This window comes from Urocampus carinirostris, chromosome 5 (assembly GCF_059441175.1).
Source record: "Urocampus carinirostris isolate Australia breed hairy pipefish chromosome 5, RoL_Ucar_1.0, whole genome shotgun sequence".
Lineage (NCBI taxonomy): Eukaryota > Metazoa > Chordata > Actinopteri > Syngnathiformes > Syngnathidae > Urocampus > Urocampus carinirostris.
The window spans coordinates 34,474,370-34,495,721 of record NC_142353.1 but is presented as its reverse complement, the minus strand read 5'-3'; the positions used below and the strand labels follow the sequence as shown (position 1 = coordinate 34,495,721).

At 42.7% G+C, this 21,352-nt stretch overlaps 1 protein-coding gene across 1 annotated transcript in view; it reads left to right on the top strand.

Moving 5' to 3' along the window:
- LOC148366125 (long-chain-fatty-acid--CoA ligase ACSBG2-like) overlaps positions 1-20,634 on the top strand; it is a 36,816-nt gene extending 16,182 nt beyond the window's left edge. The window contains exons 6-15 of the mRNA XM_088336553.1: positions 4,792-4,912; positions 4,981-5,061; positions 7,557-7,706; positions 10,054-10,221; positions 11,129-11,310; positions 11,379-11,612; positions 14,765-14,979; positions 15,045-15,184; positions 17,383-17,626; positions 20,349-20,634. Of these exons, the coding sequence (XP_088192679.1) occupies positions 4,792-4,912; positions 4,981-5,061; positions 7,557-7,706; positions 10,054-10,221; positions 11,129-11,310; positions 11,379-11,612; positions 14,765-14,979; positions 15,045-15,184; positions 17,383-17,626; positions 20,349-20,443 (1,630 nt within the window). The 3' untranslated portion in view covers positions 20,444-20,634. The remainder of the gene's footprint in view (positions 1-4,791; positions 4,913-4,980; positions 5,062-7,556; positions 7,707-10,053; positions 10,222-11,128; positions 11,311-11,378; positions 11,613-14,764; positions 14,980-15,044; positions 15,185-17,382; positions 17,627-20,348) is intronic.
- The last annotated feature ends 718 nt before the right edge of the window (positions 20,635-21,352 follow it).

The window sequence follows — 21,352 nt, the reverse complement described above, 5'->3', positions numbered from 1 at the left end:
AAATGAAATGCACGGTTATTGCCGTGATCCATAATTCCCGGTCGAATATTGCCGAGAGTGGCGGGGCTAAGAGAGCAAATTTATGTCATGCATGGCGGCTTTTTTTTCCCGTTTTTTTCTGTCTAAATGAACTTTAACTGTGAGGTTCCAATCCATTATCCCTGGCTGACTATTTCTGGGGGGGGCGGCAGAGCGCATATTGTGTTTCATCTTGCGGTAGCTGACATCTTCCTGCTACGCGTACGGAATGACCCCCAAAAAACGCGCAATTACTTATTATAAAAAGATTGCATTTGTCACTTTAAGTCTTTGTAGTTTGTATTCTTCCTGCGTTTCCTTCCTATCTTTAAATCAGAGGTGGGTAGTAACGGAATACATTTACTCCGTTACATTTACTTTAGTAAGTTATGGGAAATTTTGTACTTCTAGGAGTATTTTGAAATCCCTATAATTTTACTTGAGTACATTTGTGAGGAAAAAAAACAGTACTTTTACTCCGCTACATCAGGCAACATTAAACTCGTAACGTCGTTCCTTAACAAATCCCCTCCACATGAGTATGTGTTTGTCTGTCTCCGCTAAGGCACATTTATTTTGACTTAGAACTCCGCCAGGCTCTACCTTGTTTAATCAATCAAACCTAGCAGCCTCGTCACCCCTGGCCTCATATCAAAAACATGTTCTGCTTAATGCAATATGTCAATTCAAGTCATGTTTATTTGTATAGACCTTAATCACAAAGAGTCTCAAAGGGCTGCACAGTCCACAGATTATTACAGACTACAGCATGTCAGGTTTATTGGCAGGTCCAAATTGCCCCTAGGTGTGAATGAGCGAGTGAGCTGAAAGTGGCGGACAAAACAATTTATCCTTTGTTCAAGTTCATGGGCTAGCTTGTTGTTCTCTTGCAGAACCTGTTAGGATAAAAATGTGCTACTTGGTGCTACATGTGCTTAATTGATTGATTTAATTTATACTATTTTTATTTTATTGTCAATCAAAGCACTTAGATTTACGCTGATTATATTCATCTACTTTTAAATTTAAAATATTTTTTTGTTGATTGGATGGTCTTGGATAGTCTGATTGGTTGTTTTAAAAAAATCAAAAAATACGAAAGTTGCTACAGTTACTCAGTACTTGAGTAATTTTTTTCACCAAGTACTTTTTTACTTTAGGTTAGTATTTGGATGAGTACTTTTACTTCTATTTGAGTAATATTATTCTTGAGTAACATTTTTGGCTACTGTACCCATACCTACCTCTGCTTTAAATAGTACAGAAATCTCTAGTAGAAAAATAATACACACTGACCCTTTAAGCAAATGTCCAGATAAAAGAGGTTAAATGGTCCAACTAGACACAGAGACGCTATATTTGATCTCCAGTGATCGTCTTTTTACTCCACTCCCCCAAAATAACTTTTAGAATGCTGCAGTTCAAGTTCTGTCAAAAACGAAGTACTTGGTTTGTAATGGCTTACGTAAACATAAAGCATTGGATCAGGAGGTAAATCGCTCGTCTTGGGATCAAGAGGTCGCACGTTCAATTCCCAGCTCCTCCCTGTATGTTGAAGTGTCCTTGGGCAAGACACTAAATCCCTAATGCTAGCAGGTAGTTACCTTGTAAAGCGCTTTGGGAGATCTTCATTGACTTGAAAAGCGCAATATAAAAGCAGACCATTTATATTTTATTTATTGTCAACATGATATATAGCTCATTCATAAGCTATGGAATAGAAAAGGTAGAATAGAAAAGGTCAACATAGTCAATTAAGTTCAGCAGCCGTTCAATCACGACAGCATGTACACATCCTGAGCCATGCTACTGATTTTTGACGATCTCTCTGAAACCTCATGCACATATATGATGAGGTTTAGAGAGGGGACACAACCAAATTGTGCTACTGCTTCGATAAATGGTAAATGGTCTGCATTCATATAGCGCTTTTTATGTCATGGTTGCCATTGCGCCCGTGTGTGTCACGGTTGCAGCTTGTTGACAGATTGGCTCCCTGTCAGTATTTAAACTCTGTCCTGTCAGTCCCCTTTTGTCGATCCGTCTGCGAATCTCTGTTTTTACACGGAAAGCCCTTTTTCGCCTGTCCTGTGTTTTTGCTCCTGTTTTTCCCCCCGCCACGATCTGTTTGATCCCGACCACGTCTGCTCTCCCGTCCCGAATTACGACCTGTGTTGATCTCGACCTCGTCCGTTCTCCCGTCCCGAATAACGACCTATTTTCTGATATAGTCCACGATTTTTGCTCCCCCGTCCCGTCTACTGACTGTTTTTTCCGCTCTCAACACCGCCATCGCTCGCCACGGAAATACCACTTCCACGTGTGAGCAACCTGCTCCCCGCGACCATCGATCTCTGGATTGTGTGTACTATCCTTTCCCTTCTCCCCAATAAAACTGAGAAGCGTTACGCAAGTGGGTCCTGTTTCCTGTTCTGGTCCCGACATTTCAAGTCAATGAAGACCTCCCAATGCGCTTTACAATGTGCTTCACACTTACCCATTCACACCAATAGGGAGTCAGCCATGCAAGGCACCTACCTGCTGATTGGGGGCATTAGGGATTCAGTGTTTTGCCCAAGGACACTTCGACATATAACACGGAGGAGCCGGTAATCGAACCTGCGACCTCTTGATCCCAAGACGAGCGCTCTGCCTCCTAAGCCAATGCCGCCCTATAGATAGAAAATATCGATAGAAAATAAAAATATACTGCCATACTTCGGTACCCGACCGTAATATGTTGGGAATCGGTGTTTGTCCCTTGCGAAATAAAGGTGTTTGTTTCTATTTCCACACAATCGAAAATACTCAAAATATGAATATAACATGAACCAGTGTCTGAAACTCATGACAAAAAGTTACCGGACACCAGGGCAGACAACTCTGAAAAGTTGCCTGCCAGCCATAAAGTTGCCTGCCCCACAACTTGAAACACAATAAGACGACTAATCGCAAAAAAGTATTAAGGATGTGTTGCGTTGCGTCGTCTGCTACAAGCCACGTGAACTTCTCTTTCCACGATCTTTGAATGTACGTTTACGTTTTGTAGCGTCATAGATTTTGGTAGCTTCTTTTGAATCTTTCTTTTGGGGCTGAGGTTTTGGCTTGATTCCTACCACTTTACCATTTTTCTTGTGTTCTCTGTGCGTCCACTTTGAAAAAAAAGATATGCAAATGCACGACCTCATAACGCTTGGGAAAGTCCGGAAGCACAAAATTATTCTATGCAGGCTTCTGATCGGCTGCCGAGTATGCAAATTGCCAAACCAACCGAAATTCCGATATTTCCAAACGGAACGAAGATTTCGAAAACGGAATAAAGCAAACATTTGATTTGGAAAAAAAAATCTTTCGGTTTCTTTTTTCCGGGCAGACGTTATTCCAGACACTGACATGTACCTAAGCGATGTCAATTATTTAAATGTGCAGATTATAAAGGTTAAATATAATAAAGAGAAAAATATAAAACAATTTTAAGCCATTTACTGTAGCAGCAGCTCAATTGCAGAAACTTCATTCTCATAATTTTCATTGTTTTTTTGCTCTTTTCCTTTCCCTTATCATTAACCTTCTTTGGACTCGTTATCATCGGTGAAGAATGCAATAATTCGCTCTAGATCGCAATGAAGTCTAAACATATCATAGAACTGACGATCTCTCTTCAAATGATTCCTCCACAGCGAGCATCCATATCAAACCATTACATTAAGCTTACATGTTAAGGTGGGGGCCTCATAATAGCGTGCCGCCGGCCACAAATTGCCCTCGAATCTGGTTTGAGACCCCTGCTCTAACTATTTTTTGGAGTGGAGGTTAAATACCAGTTTTTCAGGATAAATTAATTTGTGTACTGAGGTACAGTGGAACCTCGGTTCTCGACCATAATCCATTCCAGAACCCTGTTCAAAAACCGATTTGGTCGATCACGGAAAATCGTTTTTCCCATTAAAAGTAACGTAAAATCGTTTTAATCCGTTCCAACACCCTGAATGTTTAGCAAGAATGTAAACATATAGCTAACCCAGGCTAATCGTACGTTCGCGTTAGCGTAATCTTCCATACGAAAGATTACGCTAACATGAACGTTTAAAAATTAAAAAAAAAGGATTATGAATAGGATTTCTTACCTTTGTGGTGGACGGTGGGGAGAGAAAAATCCTCAAAAGTTTTTCAACCTCTTCCAAAACTTGCGTCAGTTGCTTGCTTATAGCGCTAACTTCCTTAGCCGCATCACTCGATTTCACAGCCTCCTTATTCTTTACTATCGTACCGATAGTAGATTTAGCCACGCTGTATTCACTAGCAAGATCGGAAATTCGTACACCTCTTTCATATTTAACTATTATGTCTTTCTTAAAGGCAATAGTTGGACGAACAACTTGTTTTTTTTTCACCTGTCCTGCGTGCACCGACCTTCTTTGGAGGCATAATTAGGGGCTAAAACACCCGTACGCCGCTCAGCATCGCACCCTAGCATACCGGCGTTCGAACTCCGATTTTTTGAACGAACTGCGAAGCAAGAATTTCTCAAAATTTTTGGTCAAACACCGATTTGTCCGAACTGAGAGGCGTTCGAAAACCGAGGTTCCACTGTATTACTATTAAAATGAGTCACATCAATTCCTACAATCTCTCCTGCAAGTAGTGTCGGTCGATTGAATATTATAGCACGGAGGTGATTAAACATGGGGTCTTGTTTTCTCTATCGGGACTATAACCGAGACGTCATATTTCCCGGGTATCAGTCCAACCCGCTATTAATGTGCATTCCAGGGGTCTGGCGACGGGAATTTACACCACCAACAAAGCTGAAGCCTGTTGGGAAGTGGCCCACACGACGGAGGCTAACATCATCGTAGTGGAGAACCAGCAGCAGCTGGACAAAATCCTGCAGGTAAGAGCATGACAATGAAGCTGTGTGTTACACCTGCATTGAAAATATATTTTGTGGTGGGGGGCTAGGTGAAAGACCGGCTGCCGCACCTCAAAGCCATCGTCCAGTACAAAGGAGAACCGAAGCAGAGGCTGCCTTCGCTTTATACGGTATGATCATATTTTTCAATCAACTTCCATTCATAGGTTTGAGGTCCTCCAGGCCAGACTATTTTGTGTGTCTCTGTTATTTTGCCAATATTACTCTTGTCCAGGGTTGGGTAGGGTTACTTTAACTTGATTACTTTCAATTACTTTTGGATTACTCCAATACCAAATATGCTAATAAAAGACAAAAGAAACTAAATATGAATAAAATGACTCAATTTTGTGCGGGCTTGGGGAGTAACGGAATACATGGAACGGCAAAAATGATGTTGGCAAGCTGTTTGGATTCATTTTCATTTGGTTTCTGTCACATTTTATATTAGTTTTGCCGGAGATCAAAGCCAGGAGAGAAAGCTTACCACGTGTTGTGAGTCATAATTGTATTCATATTTAGTTTCTTGTGTCTTTTATTAGCATATTTGGTATTGGAGTAATCCAAAAGTAATTGAAAGTAATCCAGTTAAAGTAACCCTACCCAACCCTGCTCTTGTCCTTCTTATGGCCCATCTCGGATAATACATTTTACTATGCCACTCTGCCTTGAAGGCCAGTATCTCGGAGTCCCCTCTTCACTGTAGATGTTGAGACTGGTGTTTTTTGCGAAGATAGATAGATACTTTATTCCTCCCCGTAGGGAAATTCACACTTCCAGCAGTATCCTTTTGTTGTTTATTAACAGATTAACAGGATGGCCTTGGGGTGCTGTGTTGTAGTTTAGCAACAACGGAGTTGATGACGTCACACGCTAGGCCAAAAGTTTGACGTCCCTGCAGCAGATGGAAATCTTTGTGCCCAGGGTTACACCACCTCGTGTTCACGATAGCGAGTCCACCTCCTCTCCGCTTCCCGCAGGCTTTTGTGTCTCTGTCCCTAACAGCGCTGAAGCCGGGTAGCTCCTGGTAGCTTCACGTTAGTGTCCGAGATGCTAGACGTGAGCCACATTTCCGTAAAACACAGCAAACTGCACTCCCTGTGTTTTTCACCAGCACAGCCAGTTTGTCTGTCTTATTTGGTAGAGAGTTCACATTTACCATGATCACGGACGGTACCGAAGGCTAATAACGCCGCTAGCTGCTTACCCTTAGCTCTGGCTCTGCGTCCACGATGGGGCCCCCCTCATCACGCCGGCATGAGAATTCTTCAGGGCAAGGAGTTGATTCCTCGAATAAACGCATTTTTGTGTGTTGAAACTCATAACAATAGGATAGAAAGAAATCCAAAGTGTAGTTGTCAAACGGGACGAAAAACACCGAAGATAGAAGCAGACACTTAAAACAATAAATCACAAAAAGAGCAAAATAACACGGAGCTGCTGGAAAGGCTGCTGGAAAGGCTGCCGCTCGCGGTGGCGCCTATGATGTCTGTCTACTATTTAACAAAGCTGCTAGTTGAGGAGCAGAAGTCAATGGAAGGAGACCAAGAGGAAGGCCGTGACTGACGTGGATGGATGGTGTTATGAGTGCACTGCAGGAAAAAGGTCTCAATATAGTGGAAGCTAGAGCTCTTGTTGGTGATAGGAATGAGTGGAGAGGTGTTGTAAAAGGATAGTGGGATGTTTGGACACATTCTGAGGTAGGGCACCTGTATGATGCAGCAGGGGTAAACCAGTGAAAGCGGTCGGGCCCTGCTGTTGAAGAGAAGAGTGTGTTGTGTCACCCTGACCTGAGTGACATGGCCGCTTTCTTGTGTCCCGTTTCATCTAGAGAGACGAAAGCATGACCAGCTTAGGTGCCGGGGTGCCTAACTTGTTTGGGGGTTTGGGCATTTGGGTTGGCCATGGTCAAAAGATTTTTGTGTGTTTTTTTTTGAGATTTTTTGTTTTCTTTGTCAATGAAAGTGTTTGTCTTGCTGTCGGTCACCCCTCTTCAGGTATATGACCAAGATAGATAGTTAGATAGATAATTGAGGAGACCCATAAGGCTTCTATTTCCTCTCGCCCCTTCTTTTTCTACTCTGTTTAGAACCTGTTTGTGCTGTTTTCTTAAGGGAGTAGTACACACCAATGTTGGAGTTTCTTGGAAATTTCTCACATGGAACAGCCTTTATTTCTTAGCACAAGAACGTTTTTCACAGGAAAATTCTCTTTTACGGGGAATTCTGAAAGTTTAATCACACCCACAGGTACTTGACAAGCTCAAAGGAAGTCAGTTTTATAGCTCCTCTTATATCATTACACAAGGGTTTTCTAATCATCCATTAACTGTTTAACGCATTTAACAAACACAATGTAATATTAGAACACTTGAGTGCCGGTTTCTGGAAATGGGCCTCTCGACACATGTGTACATATTGAATTTAAAAAATTTGCAGCTAAAACAGTGCAGTCATGTACCACGTTACCAATGTATGGGGTGTATTTCTGATTAGCTTCATGGCATCTTCATTTTATCTTCAAGAATAAGGACATTTCTAGGCGACCTTAAACCATGAAACGGTATTGTTCATTACTAGATTCATAGATATTATAATAAGTGTCGTCTCAATTCTTTTTATTTTAGTGGGCGGAATTCATGAGGCTGGGTGACGATGTGCCAGAAAAAGACCTCAACGATTCCATCGCTAGCCTCCGTGCAAACAAATGCTGCAGCCTCATATTCACGTCAGGGTCCACCGGAACCCCCAAAGGTGTCATGCTGAGCCACGACAATGTAAGTTGGAAAATGGTCTCGAAAAAGCCTTACATTTAAGTCACATCTAAGTTACCCGAGCCAAGCCGTTAAAACAAAATTAAATCGCAAAATTAAGAGAAGTCTAAATTGAATTTGAATGCACTTTACAAGGAAAAATACCTCAATACAATGAAAATATTTATAATCATAAAAGTTATTTTAAACTGTAATCCCTCGCTACTTCATGGCCTCAGTGCATCATGGGTTGAAAAATATTCTGCGATTCATTATCCCTGATCCCATATTGCTGTGATTGGGAATTGGTAGAGCACACTTTAGTTGGGTTTGCTGTTTTTTGCCGTGCTGTCCACTTAAAAGTTAACTGCACTTGTGCGGCCGCAATCCAGTGTCCCTAATCCCATATTGCATTGAATGGGGATCGGCTGAATGCACTTTTATCAAGCCTGGTTGTTTTTTTTTGCCGTGCTGTCCATCCAAACGTAAACTGTACCTGTGAGGCCGCAATCCATTATCCCCAATCCCATATTGCTGTGAGTGGGGACCGGCAGGACACACTTTTGTCAGGCCTGCCAGTTGTTTTTTGTCATTCTGTCCACCTAAAAGTGAACTGCACTCGTGCAGCCGCAATTTATTATCCCCGATCCCACATTGCCGTGAGCACATTTTTTTGGGGGGGCCGTCATTTCTTCATAAAATGAATTACACTTGTGCGGCTGCGATCCTTTTTCTGCAATAACATATTGCCGCAAGCAGGGATCAGCAGACAGTACTTTTTTCATGAGGCGTGTCGTTCTGGCCTACAGTTCTTGCTTTGATCCATTATCTCTGGTTGACTACAGCTGAGAGTTACAGCACATGTTAAAAATAGTTTGCGGATTTTCGTATATTGCTGGAGATTTTGTTCCCCATTAACTGCACTAAACTGTGAGGACCCGGGCTGATGGAGGACTCAGACGCGTAACGTTTTTACACAAGCTTTATTTCACAGGAATGGGGCAGTCATGCGCGTGAACACAAACACCAGTAATTCGATGATCGTTGGGCAGAAAAAGTGAGACAGAGAAGTCAGGCGCGGTAAAACAGGAAGCCAGAGGCAGACAAGATCGAAACCGGACAGGACAGATGGGAGCGATACCTAATACTGGATACACGAGCAGATACCGGACAGGTTAGAACAGACAAGATCGATACCTAATACTGGATACCTGAGCAAGACACCGGACAGGACGTGACAGACGGGATCGATACCGGAGCAAGATACCGGACAGGACGGGACAGACACCAGATACTTGATACTGGAGCAAGATACCAGACAGGGCAGGACAGACGGAATCAATACCAGATACACGAGCAAAATACTGGACAGGACGGGACAGACGGGATCGATACCGGGTACTGGAGCAAGATACTGGACACGGCGGGACAGACAGGATCGATACCAAATACTGGAGACTGGAGCAAGATACCGGACAAGACGAGATGGGCGGGATCGATACCGGATACTGGAGCAAGATACCGGACAGGACGAGACAGACTGGGTCGATCCCGGATATTGTAGACTGGAGCAAGATATGGACAGGACGAGACAGGCGGGATCGATACCGGATACTGGATACATGAGCAGGATACTGGACTGAGTCAAAATGCAAGTCTTGCAAGTGCAGAGGTTGGTTGACAGACTGAATAAGAGCACTGACTTTAAATAGGAGGGAAGCCAATCAGGCAACGAACAGCAGCTGGCGCCAAACGGGCGAGCCCAAGTGAGGGCAATGGGCAAACATGACACTAAACCAGGGATTTCGGTATATGTTGTATGTATGTAATATTATGATTACAAAAATAAATTAAAAAAAAAATACCTTGGGGATGAAAAAAATTTCATGACCAAACAGGGTTCATCTCCAGTTAAAAAAAGATGAAATGTGAGAATGAAGCTCTTTGGAAAGAATAAAGATGTAATTATTTGTTTTACTTGTATGTTTTATCCAATAAATGCAAAATATGCCACCGAAAGTTACATGAAATATTAATATTATACACTAATGAGTTAAGAAAATGTGACATTATCTTATTCATAGAAAAAAAAGAACAACATTTTGGTAAAGCTTTCACAAATACATACAAATTAAATATCACGTCTAAAAGTAAAATAAATAAATATTTGAATGAAAACAATAGAAAAAAAAATATTTATTAAAAAAAAATGTCGACAGTATTGTCCTAGAAAAGTGAGAAAAATGAACAGATGTCAATTATCTGTTCCTTAAATCACATATCTGAGGGAATCAATCTCACCAGCTACAAACTGAATGAATTCATTTACCTAATGGGAACAAAAGGCTTCCTAAAGAAGAGTTTTTCGCAGGTGACCTGGACAGCCCAAAGAGCAGGAGAGGTTGCCGGTCTACGCTACGGTCAAGAGGTGGTGATCAGCTACCTGCCTTTGAGCCACGTAGCGGCTCAGCTCAACGACATGTACATCACGATGAGGTTTGCAGCCACCACCTACTTTGCCGAACCCGACGCCCTCAAGGTAAGAAGTGGCGCTAACACATATTCCGGTAGAGCCCCGGGATACGACATGAATCCGTTCTGAAGTTTTGATCGCAAAATGAAATTGTCGTATAACGGGGGATAGAAACTTATGGTAACACGTATGCGTTCCGACTCCTGGTACCTCGGATAAGAACACCTAAAAGACAAAAAAAGTATAAAATAAGAACTACTTATGTGTATAATATGTGTGTATGATTAAATAGCAAATAAATATACATGTAGAGAAAAAATTTACCAAATTGTTCGAAACAGTGATCTGACTCCATTAACCAAACACAAAATACATTCTGTCCCAACAATGCGTGCTCTTTTCTTTTTGGGAAAATATGGACAAGAGACCGGCATTTCCACACGGGGGCAGATTTGATTTCTTAAAGTATTTAACTAAGTGAACGCCATCGAATTATCTGAATTAGTGTCGCTCGAGTCTTCGTCTCCTCTCCTCTCTTGTTCTCCCTCAATGTTCTCCCTCTCTTCCTCTGCCCACGCCTTTCTCCCAAGCTGGCGTGTCGGCTGCTCTCATGGGCGGGCCAGAGAAAAGCCCCCACGTGGCCCCACCATCTCGAAGAAGAGCGTCGCGATGTCTGTCCTTGTGCGTCTGGCCTTCTGCGTCAGAGTCCTGTTATCAACAGAACTAAACAAAACATTCGCATTCGGAATGGCGTGACCTGAAGCTCACTCAGTGAAAATCTTCATTGCACTCGCTAAATGTAATTTGTATTTGATCGTACAAAATCCCTTCTAGTCAAATGTATAAAATCCTTCAATACCACATTCAAAACCATTTTTTGTTGACGTCGTTAGTGGGGAAAAATCCACACCATAACACTGGGACTACTGTACAACCATATTTTTCCCATATATGTGTTTTTACTACGAATAAGGGCTCCTTGGGGGAGACACTGAGAGAAGTGAGGCCCACGGCCTTCCTGGGGGTCCCTCGCGTTTGGGAGAAGATGCAGGAGAAAATGCAAGAAGCTGGAGCCAAAGCAAGCCCGTTCAAGAAAAGCGTGGCCGACTGGGCCAAAGCCATCGGCCTGACCTACAATTATAGCGCCATGCATAAGTGAGAAGCCCCCGCCTCCTGTTTATAACGGTCGTAAGAACCAATGCCGAGCTTTTTCCGGTTTACAGGGAGAACCGAGTTCCGTGGGGCTTCACGCTAGCCAACCAGCTTGTGTTCAAGAAGGTGCGAGCGGCTCTCGGTCTGGACCGCTGCCGGATTTTGTTTACGGGTTCGGCCCCCATCTCTAAAGAGACCCTGGAGTACTTCATGAGCCTCAACATGCCTCTCATGGAGCTATATGGCATGAGCGAGAGCGCCGGGCCGCATACCGTCTCCCTAAACGATGACTTCCACATCAGCAGGTAAGAATGTTATAAAGCGATTAAAGGTAATCCCAAATTGTTAAACGTGCAAAATGTGAGGAAATACCCAATGTGTTGTGAGCGCTCGTCTTGGGATCAAGATATCGCAGTTCGAATCCCGGCTCCCTCATTGTTACATGTCGAAGTGTCCTTGGGTAAGACACTGAACCCCCAATAAGCAGGTTAGCGCCTTACATGGCTGCAAGGCTGCTATTGGGAAATGTGAAGCACACTGTAAAGCGCTTTGGGAAGTCTTGACTTGAAAAGCGCTATAGAAATGCAGATCATTTCATTTAATTTTGCCAAAAAATGTATACCGTAAATTCCGGACTATAGAGCGCACCTGATTATAAGCTGCACTCACCACATTTCGGGAGGAAAACCGATTTTGTACGTACACAAGCCGCACCTGTATATTAGCTGCATGCGCCCACATTGAAAAAATGCAACACAAACAAAATTAACCCATACCCGACACAGTCCAAAAATCACAGCCGGAAAAATGAACGGAAAATGATACCGGCAGAGTCCAGGTGCCCGTTGAAAGTAATCCAAGGAAGAAAGTGTATATTTCCAAAGGTAAGGGTGGGAAAAATATATATCCACTATTGTCGGCCGCGTCCACAAACACGTCACACCTTTACTCCACTTCCCGTCAGCCCGCGTTTGCCCCGCCCCTTCTTTCTCATTTGCTCATGCAAAACATATCAGAATAAGTTTCTAAAATAAATACATTACAAAAATATACAGTGGCAAATACATATTATACATGGTTACACATATTTACAAAGAAAGACGGTACACAGAGAGAGTTTTCAAAGCTTTTATCATAATATTATAACTTTCATCCCAAACCGTGCCTGTGAAGGGTAGCAAAACGCTACTAACGACACACTCGCGACACATTAAATGGGTCTGTTAAAAAAATCATATCGTATAATTAGAAACCACGGTAAACCGTCCTCATCTTCCTCCTTATAACTGACTTCATCAAAGTCGTTTTCCTTCAATATGGGAAAGAGACTTTGTCATATAGACGTCATCCCACGCTCCTTTATTCAAAAACACGCTAGCAACACGCTCGCAAAGTAAAGTTTACGTGCAGTAGCTGTTTTCTTCTGTATCGGACTGCTCGATTGCGTTTAGCTTGAAAGTTGTGTCATGTGCCTTTCTTTTTGCAATTTGCATGATGAAGATATGTCTACGCTAATTTAATTTGTGCACAAGCGAAGAAGTTGCATCCTTCCTCAGCGCATATATTCCACCGGTCTAAATCTTACCTTTTGTACTCGAGCGTCGCTGGCGGCCGTTAGAAAAATGACATAAATTGGCCGCATCACTGAATAAGCCGCAAGGTTGAAAGTTTGGGGGAAAAGTAGCGGCTTATAGTCCGGAATTTACGGTATATATTTCATCGGTATACCCTAATTTTTACCGAGTTAATGCATTTTGAATATAGCATGTCTTGTTTTGAGCTGTGATGTCATCGAAGGAACACCAGCACCCTAGCAAGCCTGTTGCCATGTTGTTTTACGTGTTAATTAATTGAAGAGGTTACAAGTGGTATATAACAAGTTTTGGTAGTTTTAGTGGAGAATACGTAGGCTTAGTGTCGCAGGTGGATGCAATAATGGTACATCAAAGGGCGAGCAGCCAAAATCGGCCGAACTGGCAACAATAACACACGGAGAGCTAACGGGTAGCTTACTGGGACAAAGCACTAGACTGGCCAACCCAAAAACACACCGTGAACAACCAGGCTAACCGGGTACCCAGATCAAAAAGCGGCTACAACCATGGCCGGCGCTAACGCTAGGCTAGGCCTAACAACACTCGGTGAGCAGCCGACGAGCGGCAAACAAAACAGGCAATCGATCGGCAGCCCCAAAGCTAACGGGCAGCCATAAACATGGAACCAGCCAGGAATAAACTAAGGGACACGGCAAAACCGGCGCTAATGCTAGGCAAGTCGACCTAACAACACTCGGTGGGCAGCCAACGAGCGCCAACCGGGAGCAAACAAAACAGGACAGCGATCGACAGCCCCCATCCTAACAGGGCGACGATAAACATGAAGTCAGGAACAAACCGAGGGAAACCTCAAAACCGGCGCTAACGCTGAGCTAGCTGATTAAAAAACATGCGGTAAACAGCCAGGCAAACCAGGAACCAACAATAAAAACCAGCAACAGTTACAGCGATAAACATGAAGTCAGCCAGGAATAAACCAAGAGACACAGCAAAACTAGCGCTAACGCCAGGCTAGCCAGCCTAACAACACTCAGTGGACAGCCAACGAGTGCCAACCGGGAGCAAACAAAACAGGCAAGCGATCGGCAGACCTGACACTAGCGAGGCGACGATAAACATGAAGCCAACCAGGAATAAACTAAGAGACACAGCAAAACTGGCGCTAACGCCAGGCTAGCCAGCCTACCAACACCGGGAGCAAACAAAACAGGCAAGCCCTCAGCAGCCCCGATGCTAACGGGGAGCTTGCAGTACAAAATAGTGACAACAAAATTGGACGTGGCACTCCAGTTACACATTTTACAGTGAGGTAGAAAACAAAGATGTTTGTATTGTCCTTGTTACAGGCTTTGTTTTCCTCCAGAGGGGGGTGAATGAGGGGGGTGAGGGACAGACAGAGATGGGCGGATCCAACTAGGTGTTTGATATTACTGTACACACGGTCCAGTGTTTTTTCCCCTGGTTGCTCAGTCCACGTATTGAATGAATTTGGGAAGTACAGTCCTTAAGCATGCCTGATTCAAGTCACCGGCGACAATAAAAGCTCCGTCGGGGTGTGCAAGCTGCTGTTTATTGATAGCAGCGGGCAGGAGATTTAGCGCTTTGCTAACGTTAGCATCCGGTGGAACGTAGACAGCAATCACAATGACCACAGTTAGCTCTCTCGGTAGATAGAAGGGTCTACACGATACTGCTAGAAACTATATCGAGTGAGCAGTGTGTGTCAATGATATTGAACTTTTTATAATAATTTTGCAACACAAATAATAATATTATTTCTACATTTGAGGAAGGCGAGCAAATTGATTCTTTCTAGGATTTCAAGCACCCATACGAACCCTGTATCAATAACTAAAAGACAATTCGATAAGCTACCGCTCAGGACCTATAAATGCTTCCAGCTGCGGGAAAGCCATGCCGGGCTGCAAGGTGAAACTGGACAAACCGGACAAGGACGGCAACGGGGAGATCTGCTTCTGGGGACGCAACGTCTTCATGGGCTACCTTAACATGAACGACAAGACCGCCGAGGCCCTGGACCGGGACGGGTGGCTTCACTCGGGAGACATCGGAAAGTTCGAGCGGAACTTCCTCTTCATCACCGGGAGGATTAAAGGTGCGGCGAGGAGAATCCGAACGGGTTCAAGTACTTAGACCAGATCCTTGGGTTTTACTCCACAGAGCTCCTGATTACCGCCGGCGGCGAGAACGTGGCCCCGGTGCCCATCGAGAATGCGGTGAAGGCGGAGACGCCCATCATCAGCAACGCCATGCTGATCGGAGACCGGAGAAAGTTCCTCTCCATGTTCGTCACGCTCAAAGTAAGCTCGGAAAAAAATAGCAGGTAGAAGTAAGATTGGCTTAAAAAAAATTTAGCCCGACCCGATCTGAGTCGCGGGTATACAAACCCGAACCCGACAAATTCACCTGATTTGATAAACGGGGCAGTAATAAACCCAAAGCTTTAATTTGCTTTGGGCTCAATAAAATGGTTCAGGGAATAAAATACAATTCTGCAGTTTACTAGCTGTAAATAGTGAAAGATTGGGCACAAAAGCAGAAAGGAAGTTTGAAAAACTTGTGAGCTATTTCATTTCATTTTCATCATTGGCAAGAAGCGGAAATGACAACTGACGTGAGGGAGGTGGAAGAAGGAAGCCGCGCGTCTTTTACCCCAACACCTAGGAGAAAAATGTATTTGGTTTTAGTGAGTTAAACTGATTTTGACAAGCATTTCTTGATCTAAATAATTTAGTAAAAGCATGCTGTGTAAGTCTTACACGAAGGGGGAAAAAAAAAACATGAAAGAGAAGCCCAATTGGCCTGAACTTAATGATTGACATTCTAAGCCCGAATCCGGCCCAAAAATCGGGACACGTTTTTGTCGGGTTCGGATCTTACCTCTAATAGACTTATAACATGGGTAAATGGCGGCGCCCTCTGTTGGCTGCGGCTGCATCGGCTCGCTACAACGGGTCAGGTGTAATCGACATTTCGTTCTGTGTACATTGTTACACAGAATGACAATACAAGGAAATTATTATTAATAGAGGGCAGCACGGCGGCGCAGTGGTTAGCGCTTGTGCGGCACAGTTCATGTCATGGGAACCTGTCGTGGGTTCAAATCCAGCTCCAGACTTCCTGTGCGGAGTTTGTATGTTCTCCCCGTGCTTGCGTGGGTTTCCTCCGGGCACTCCGGTTTCCTCCCACATTCCAAAGACATGCATTTCAGGTGAATTTCAGGCCGGTCCAAATTGTCCCTAGGTGTGAATGAGCGAATGAGTTGTCTGTCCCTGTGTGCCCTGCGATTGGCTGGCAACCAGTTCAGGGTGTCCCCTGCCCACTGCCCGGAGATGGCTGGGATGGGCTCCAGCCCCCCCGCGACCCTACTGAGGATAAGCGGTACGGCTAATGAGATGAGATGAGAGATTATTAATAGAGGAGTTATAGAAACATCAAAATGAAAAAAATAGTATTCAGTACTAGTCATTTGTAGTTTTTGTGCTCAGGCAAAGATTTCTTTGTAACGTAAAATAATGTATTATTAAATGTTTTTTTATCCATTGAAAGGGAATTACTTTTTACATTTTTTTATCATTAGTTTTTGTCAAGAATATTTTGCGCACAAATGAGAAACAGAATACAGTTGTTTGATTCACAAATGCATAGTCCACATGGCCGAGAATCACTTTTATACTAGGAGGGCGGGTTATGACAAAACCAAAACTTTCTAGGCAGTCAAAAACTCCCTACTTTACACGGCCCCTTTTTAAGGTTTCTTCATTTTCCTCATGTTGAGGTTTTTGAGTTTTCCTTGCCCTCATGTAGGTTTTAGATCATAATATTCTGTGGTCTGTGCAGCCATTTAAGACTCTTTGTGATTAAGGGCTATACAAATAAACATGACTTGACTAGTCTACGAGTATATCGGTAAATTACATTATGTATACATGTACATGCAAAGGGGTGTCAAATATACAGCTCGCAGGCCGGATCAGGCCCACGAATGGTTTTAAACCCATTTCGTTAGACAATTCTGAGGAGCGTAAGAGAACAGGAGTTGAAAAACGAGCTGCACTTTTAAAAAAGTTGAATAACCTTAGTTTCTAACTCTAGCTCCAATCCTATTTTGCAACCATTGAATACCTTTAAAACCCTTATTTGAGCACCTAACCTGAGAAACATGGCAACAATTTCAAGCATAGACAAGCACTTCATCTAAAATTCGAGCACTTTTCAAACCTTGAAAACACGAGACTAGAATTCAAGCATTTTCATGGATTTCAAGCACCCGTACAAACTCTGAATATATATGAAGGAAAAATGAAATTGTATTTACTTTTTTTGTTACGTGACTAAGCTGGTAGAGTGGAGTTTTTCACTAGAAAAGCTCTGATAAAAACATTCCAATGTTCTCAAATTTCTTTAATTTTTGACACATAAAAGAAGAAAAAAACAAAATGGCCACCCAGCCTTTGATTTTGAGACCCCCGGTAAATCTCAAGGAACCTTTGCTTAGTGTGTTGTAGACGAAGATGGCAAACCGATGGACAAGCTGAGCCCAGAAGCCATCAGCCTGTGCCGAAATCTCGGCGTCGGCGCCACCAAAGTATCGGAAATCGTCGACAATAAGGAGCCGGCCGTCTACAAGAACATCCAGGAGGGAATCGAGCGCTACAACGCAAACGCCGTATCGAGACCGCAACGAGTGCAAAAGTTCATCATCCTGCCGAGAGACTTCTCTGTCCCGGGAGGGGAGCTGGGTGAGTTGCCGGGCGGAAAATTCCTAGGATCCTGCCATATGTCGGAATATAAGTAGAAACAGAAAAATGCTACAAATATATGCCTTGTAAAAATGAATGCGTACGTAAATCACGTAATATCTAGATATAAGGTATAAATGCAATGTATTCATTTATTTCATTCAGTATTAGTTTTGTCTCAATCAGGGTTGGGTAGGGTTACTTTAACTGGATTACTTTCAATTACTTTTGGATTACTCCAATAGCAAATATGCTAATAAAAGACAAAAGAAACTAAATGTGAATAAAATGATGACTCACAACACGTGGTAAGCTTTCTATCCTGGCTTTGATCTCCGGCAAAACTAACAGAAAATGCGACGGAAACAAAATGAAAATAAATTCAAACAGCTTGCCAACATCATTTTTCTGTGTTCCGTAACTCCCCAAGCCTGCACAAGATTTAGTCATTTTATTCATATTTAGTTTATTTTGTCTTTTATTAGCATATTTGGTATTAGGGTAATCCAAAAGTAATTGAAAGTAACCTAGTTAAAGTAACCCTACCCAACCCTGGTCTCAATGCAATATTATCAAAATGAGGGGGCAGCCCAGTTGCCTGAGCATTTCCCTTATTGGTTGATCAATGAAGGCGTGGCATTTGATTGGTGCACTCCATCAACAAAGACCAAAAAAGACCAACTGCGCGACAAAACGCACGACACAATTACTACAAAATACACGAGAAATACACAACAAAATATACCAAAAATACAAGACAAAATAAATGAACAAATACACGTCAAAAGATCATTTCAAATTTGAAAGAGCATAAAACCACTGCAAACCTACCAAGCCCTGGCCATCTTGCTTAACTTTCAGCCCAAACAAGGAGAAAACTAATCAGAGAGGCAACCAAGAGGTAATGATCACATTGGATAACCTGCAGGCGTACAAAGCTGAGGTGGGATCATCTGTGTATAAGACAACTATTAGTCATAATCTGCATAAGTCTGCCCTATATGGAAGAGTAGAAAGAAGAAAGCCTTTCTGAAAGAATACCTGAAAAAGGCCCATTGTGGTGTTTGTAATAAAGTCACATAGGAGACACAAAAAACATGGATCAAGGTGCTCTGGTCAGATGAGACAAAAATGGAACACTTTGGGCTGAATGCAAAGCATTCAATTTGGCGTAAGAGTAAAACTCCACCACTGTCAAACATGGGGGTGGCAGTATCATGCTCTGGGCAAGCTTTTCTTCTGCAAAGACTGGGAAGATCATTAGAGTAGACAAGAAGATGAATGGAGCCCAAAACAGAATTTGTGGAAAGATCAGAAAAAGGTGGTGCATGAACTATCACCATCAAACCCTGGGGAAATAATCTGTTTTGTAAGGACGAATGGGCAAATATTTCAGTTTTCATGATGTGCAAAACTTAAAGAAACATACCGGTACTCAACGACCTACTTTCCAATACTTTTGCAAAGTAATCCATAGCAACGTGATATTTTGCTTAAAATTCCAACACCTGAAACTCGATCAAAGTTCAAGCTGTCACACATCAGCTCGCTATCCGTATCGCATGACAAAACCAACCGCATTCCGACGATACTTTTCGTCAATTCCAGAGAAAAAGTTTGATTGCATCGTTTAAAACCGGAATTGTGTTGTCGTTCCAGGACTGGCCATGAAACTCAGGAGGCCGATGGCTCGGTTTCGAGCTAGTGTTTGGGGATGAGATTAGGGTTTCAAGCTATAGTTTTGAGCTAGGGTTTGGGGATGATATTAGGGTTTCAACCCCTTTTTAGTTTTCAGCTAGGGTTTCATACTAGGGTTTGATTGCATCATTTAAAACCAGAATTTCCGACCATGAAACTCAGGAGGCCGATCGCCCGGTTTCGGACTAGTGTTTGGGGATGATATTAGGGTTTTGAGCAAGGGTTTGGGGATGAGATTAGGGTTTCAAACCCTCTAGGATTTTCAGCTAGGGTTTCTAACTAGGGTTTTATTGCATTATTTAAAAACCGGAATTTTGTCGTTGTTCCAGAACTGACCATGAAACTCAGGAGCCCGATCACCCGGTTTCAAACTATGATTTGAGGATGATAATAGGGTTTTAAGCTATAGTTTCGAGCTACGGTTTTGGGATGATCTTAGGGTTTCAAACCCTCTCTAAGATTTTCGGCTAGGGTTTCAAACTAGGGTTTAATTGCATCATTTGAAACCGGGATTTTGTTGTCGTTCCAGGGCGTACCATGAAACTCAGGAGGCCGATCACCCGTTTTCAAACTAGAATTTGAGGATGATACTAGGGTTTGAAGCTGTAGTTTGGAACTAGGGTTTGGGGATGAGATTAGGGTTTCAAACTCTTTCTAGTATTTTTAGCTATGGTTTTAAACTAGTATTTGATTGCATCATTTGAAAATGGAATTTTGTTGTTGTTCTAGGACTGACAATGAAATCCAGGAGGCTGATCACCTGTTTTCGAACTAGGGTTTAGGCTTGATATTACGGTTTGGAACACTTTCTACATTTTTTAGCTAGGGTTTCGAACCGGGGTCTGATTGCATCATTTGAAACCGGAATTTCGTTGTTCCAGAACAGACCATGAAACTCAGGGATAATACATTATACTTTAGGGATAATATTAAGGCTTCAAACCCTTTTTATGATTTTTCAGCTATGGTTTCGAACGAGGGATCGATGGGATGGTTTGAAACCGGGATATTGTTGTCGTTCCAGGACCGACCATGAAACTCAGGAGGCCGATCGTCCTCCAAATGTACCAGGACAAAATCGACGAGATGTACGCCGAGGAGAATCAAACAAAGAAATAGATAGGAGCATATTTATACTTTTCATGCACTGTTACCTTGTAAATACAAACTCCCAATCATGGCCAAAAGCTTGCCACTCTAATGTACTTAATGGGACAGTGTGTGTTATTTGACCGTCAGATGTCGCTCTATGGTGTAGTGCAGGGGTGTCGGACATGCGGCCCTCGGGCCGGATCAGGCCCGCGGGACGACACTGAGAAAAGCATAAAAGCCAGGCGCCACTCCCAAACTGTATTTGTTTCCTTCACTTTTTCTCTTTCTCTCACTCCCCCTTCTCTCTTTTCTTTTTCTTTTTTCTGTCTCTCTCTTGATCTTTCTCCCTATTTCTCTCTCATGTTCTCTTTGTTTTTCTCTTCTCTCCATCTTGTTCTTTTCTAAAGTATGTTTTGTCTTCTCCCTTCCTTTCTCCATATTTCTCTCCCTCTCCTTTTTACTCAATTTTCTCTCTCTCTCTGTCTATTATCTGTGTCTATTTTCTTTCTCTCTTTCTTGTCTCTTTCTTTTTCCCTGGCTTTCTCTCTGTTTTTTATCTCTATCTTACTCTTGTTTCCCTTTCTTTCTTTCCCTCCCCCTTTCTATCCCTCTATTTCTCTCTTTTTTCTTTCTCTTCTTTTCTTCATCCCTCTATTTTTCTCTTTTCTTTTTCTTGAATTTACTGGTCCGCCCCTGTGAGAGTGCTTTCCTTTCGCGCAGCCCCCGAGCTAAAATGAGTTTGAAACACCTGGTGTAGTGAAACTGAAACGAGTGCTAAAAAGCACAAGGGAGAGTACAAACTAGGGAAACTCAGTGATCAACTTGTTTTGATGTTATTTTTTTTTTTCCTTAATATTATTTAAATCAATGTTTTTCTTTTTACCACTAGGAGGCACTAAATCCAACACACTGTGCCTTTAAGCACGTGATTTATTT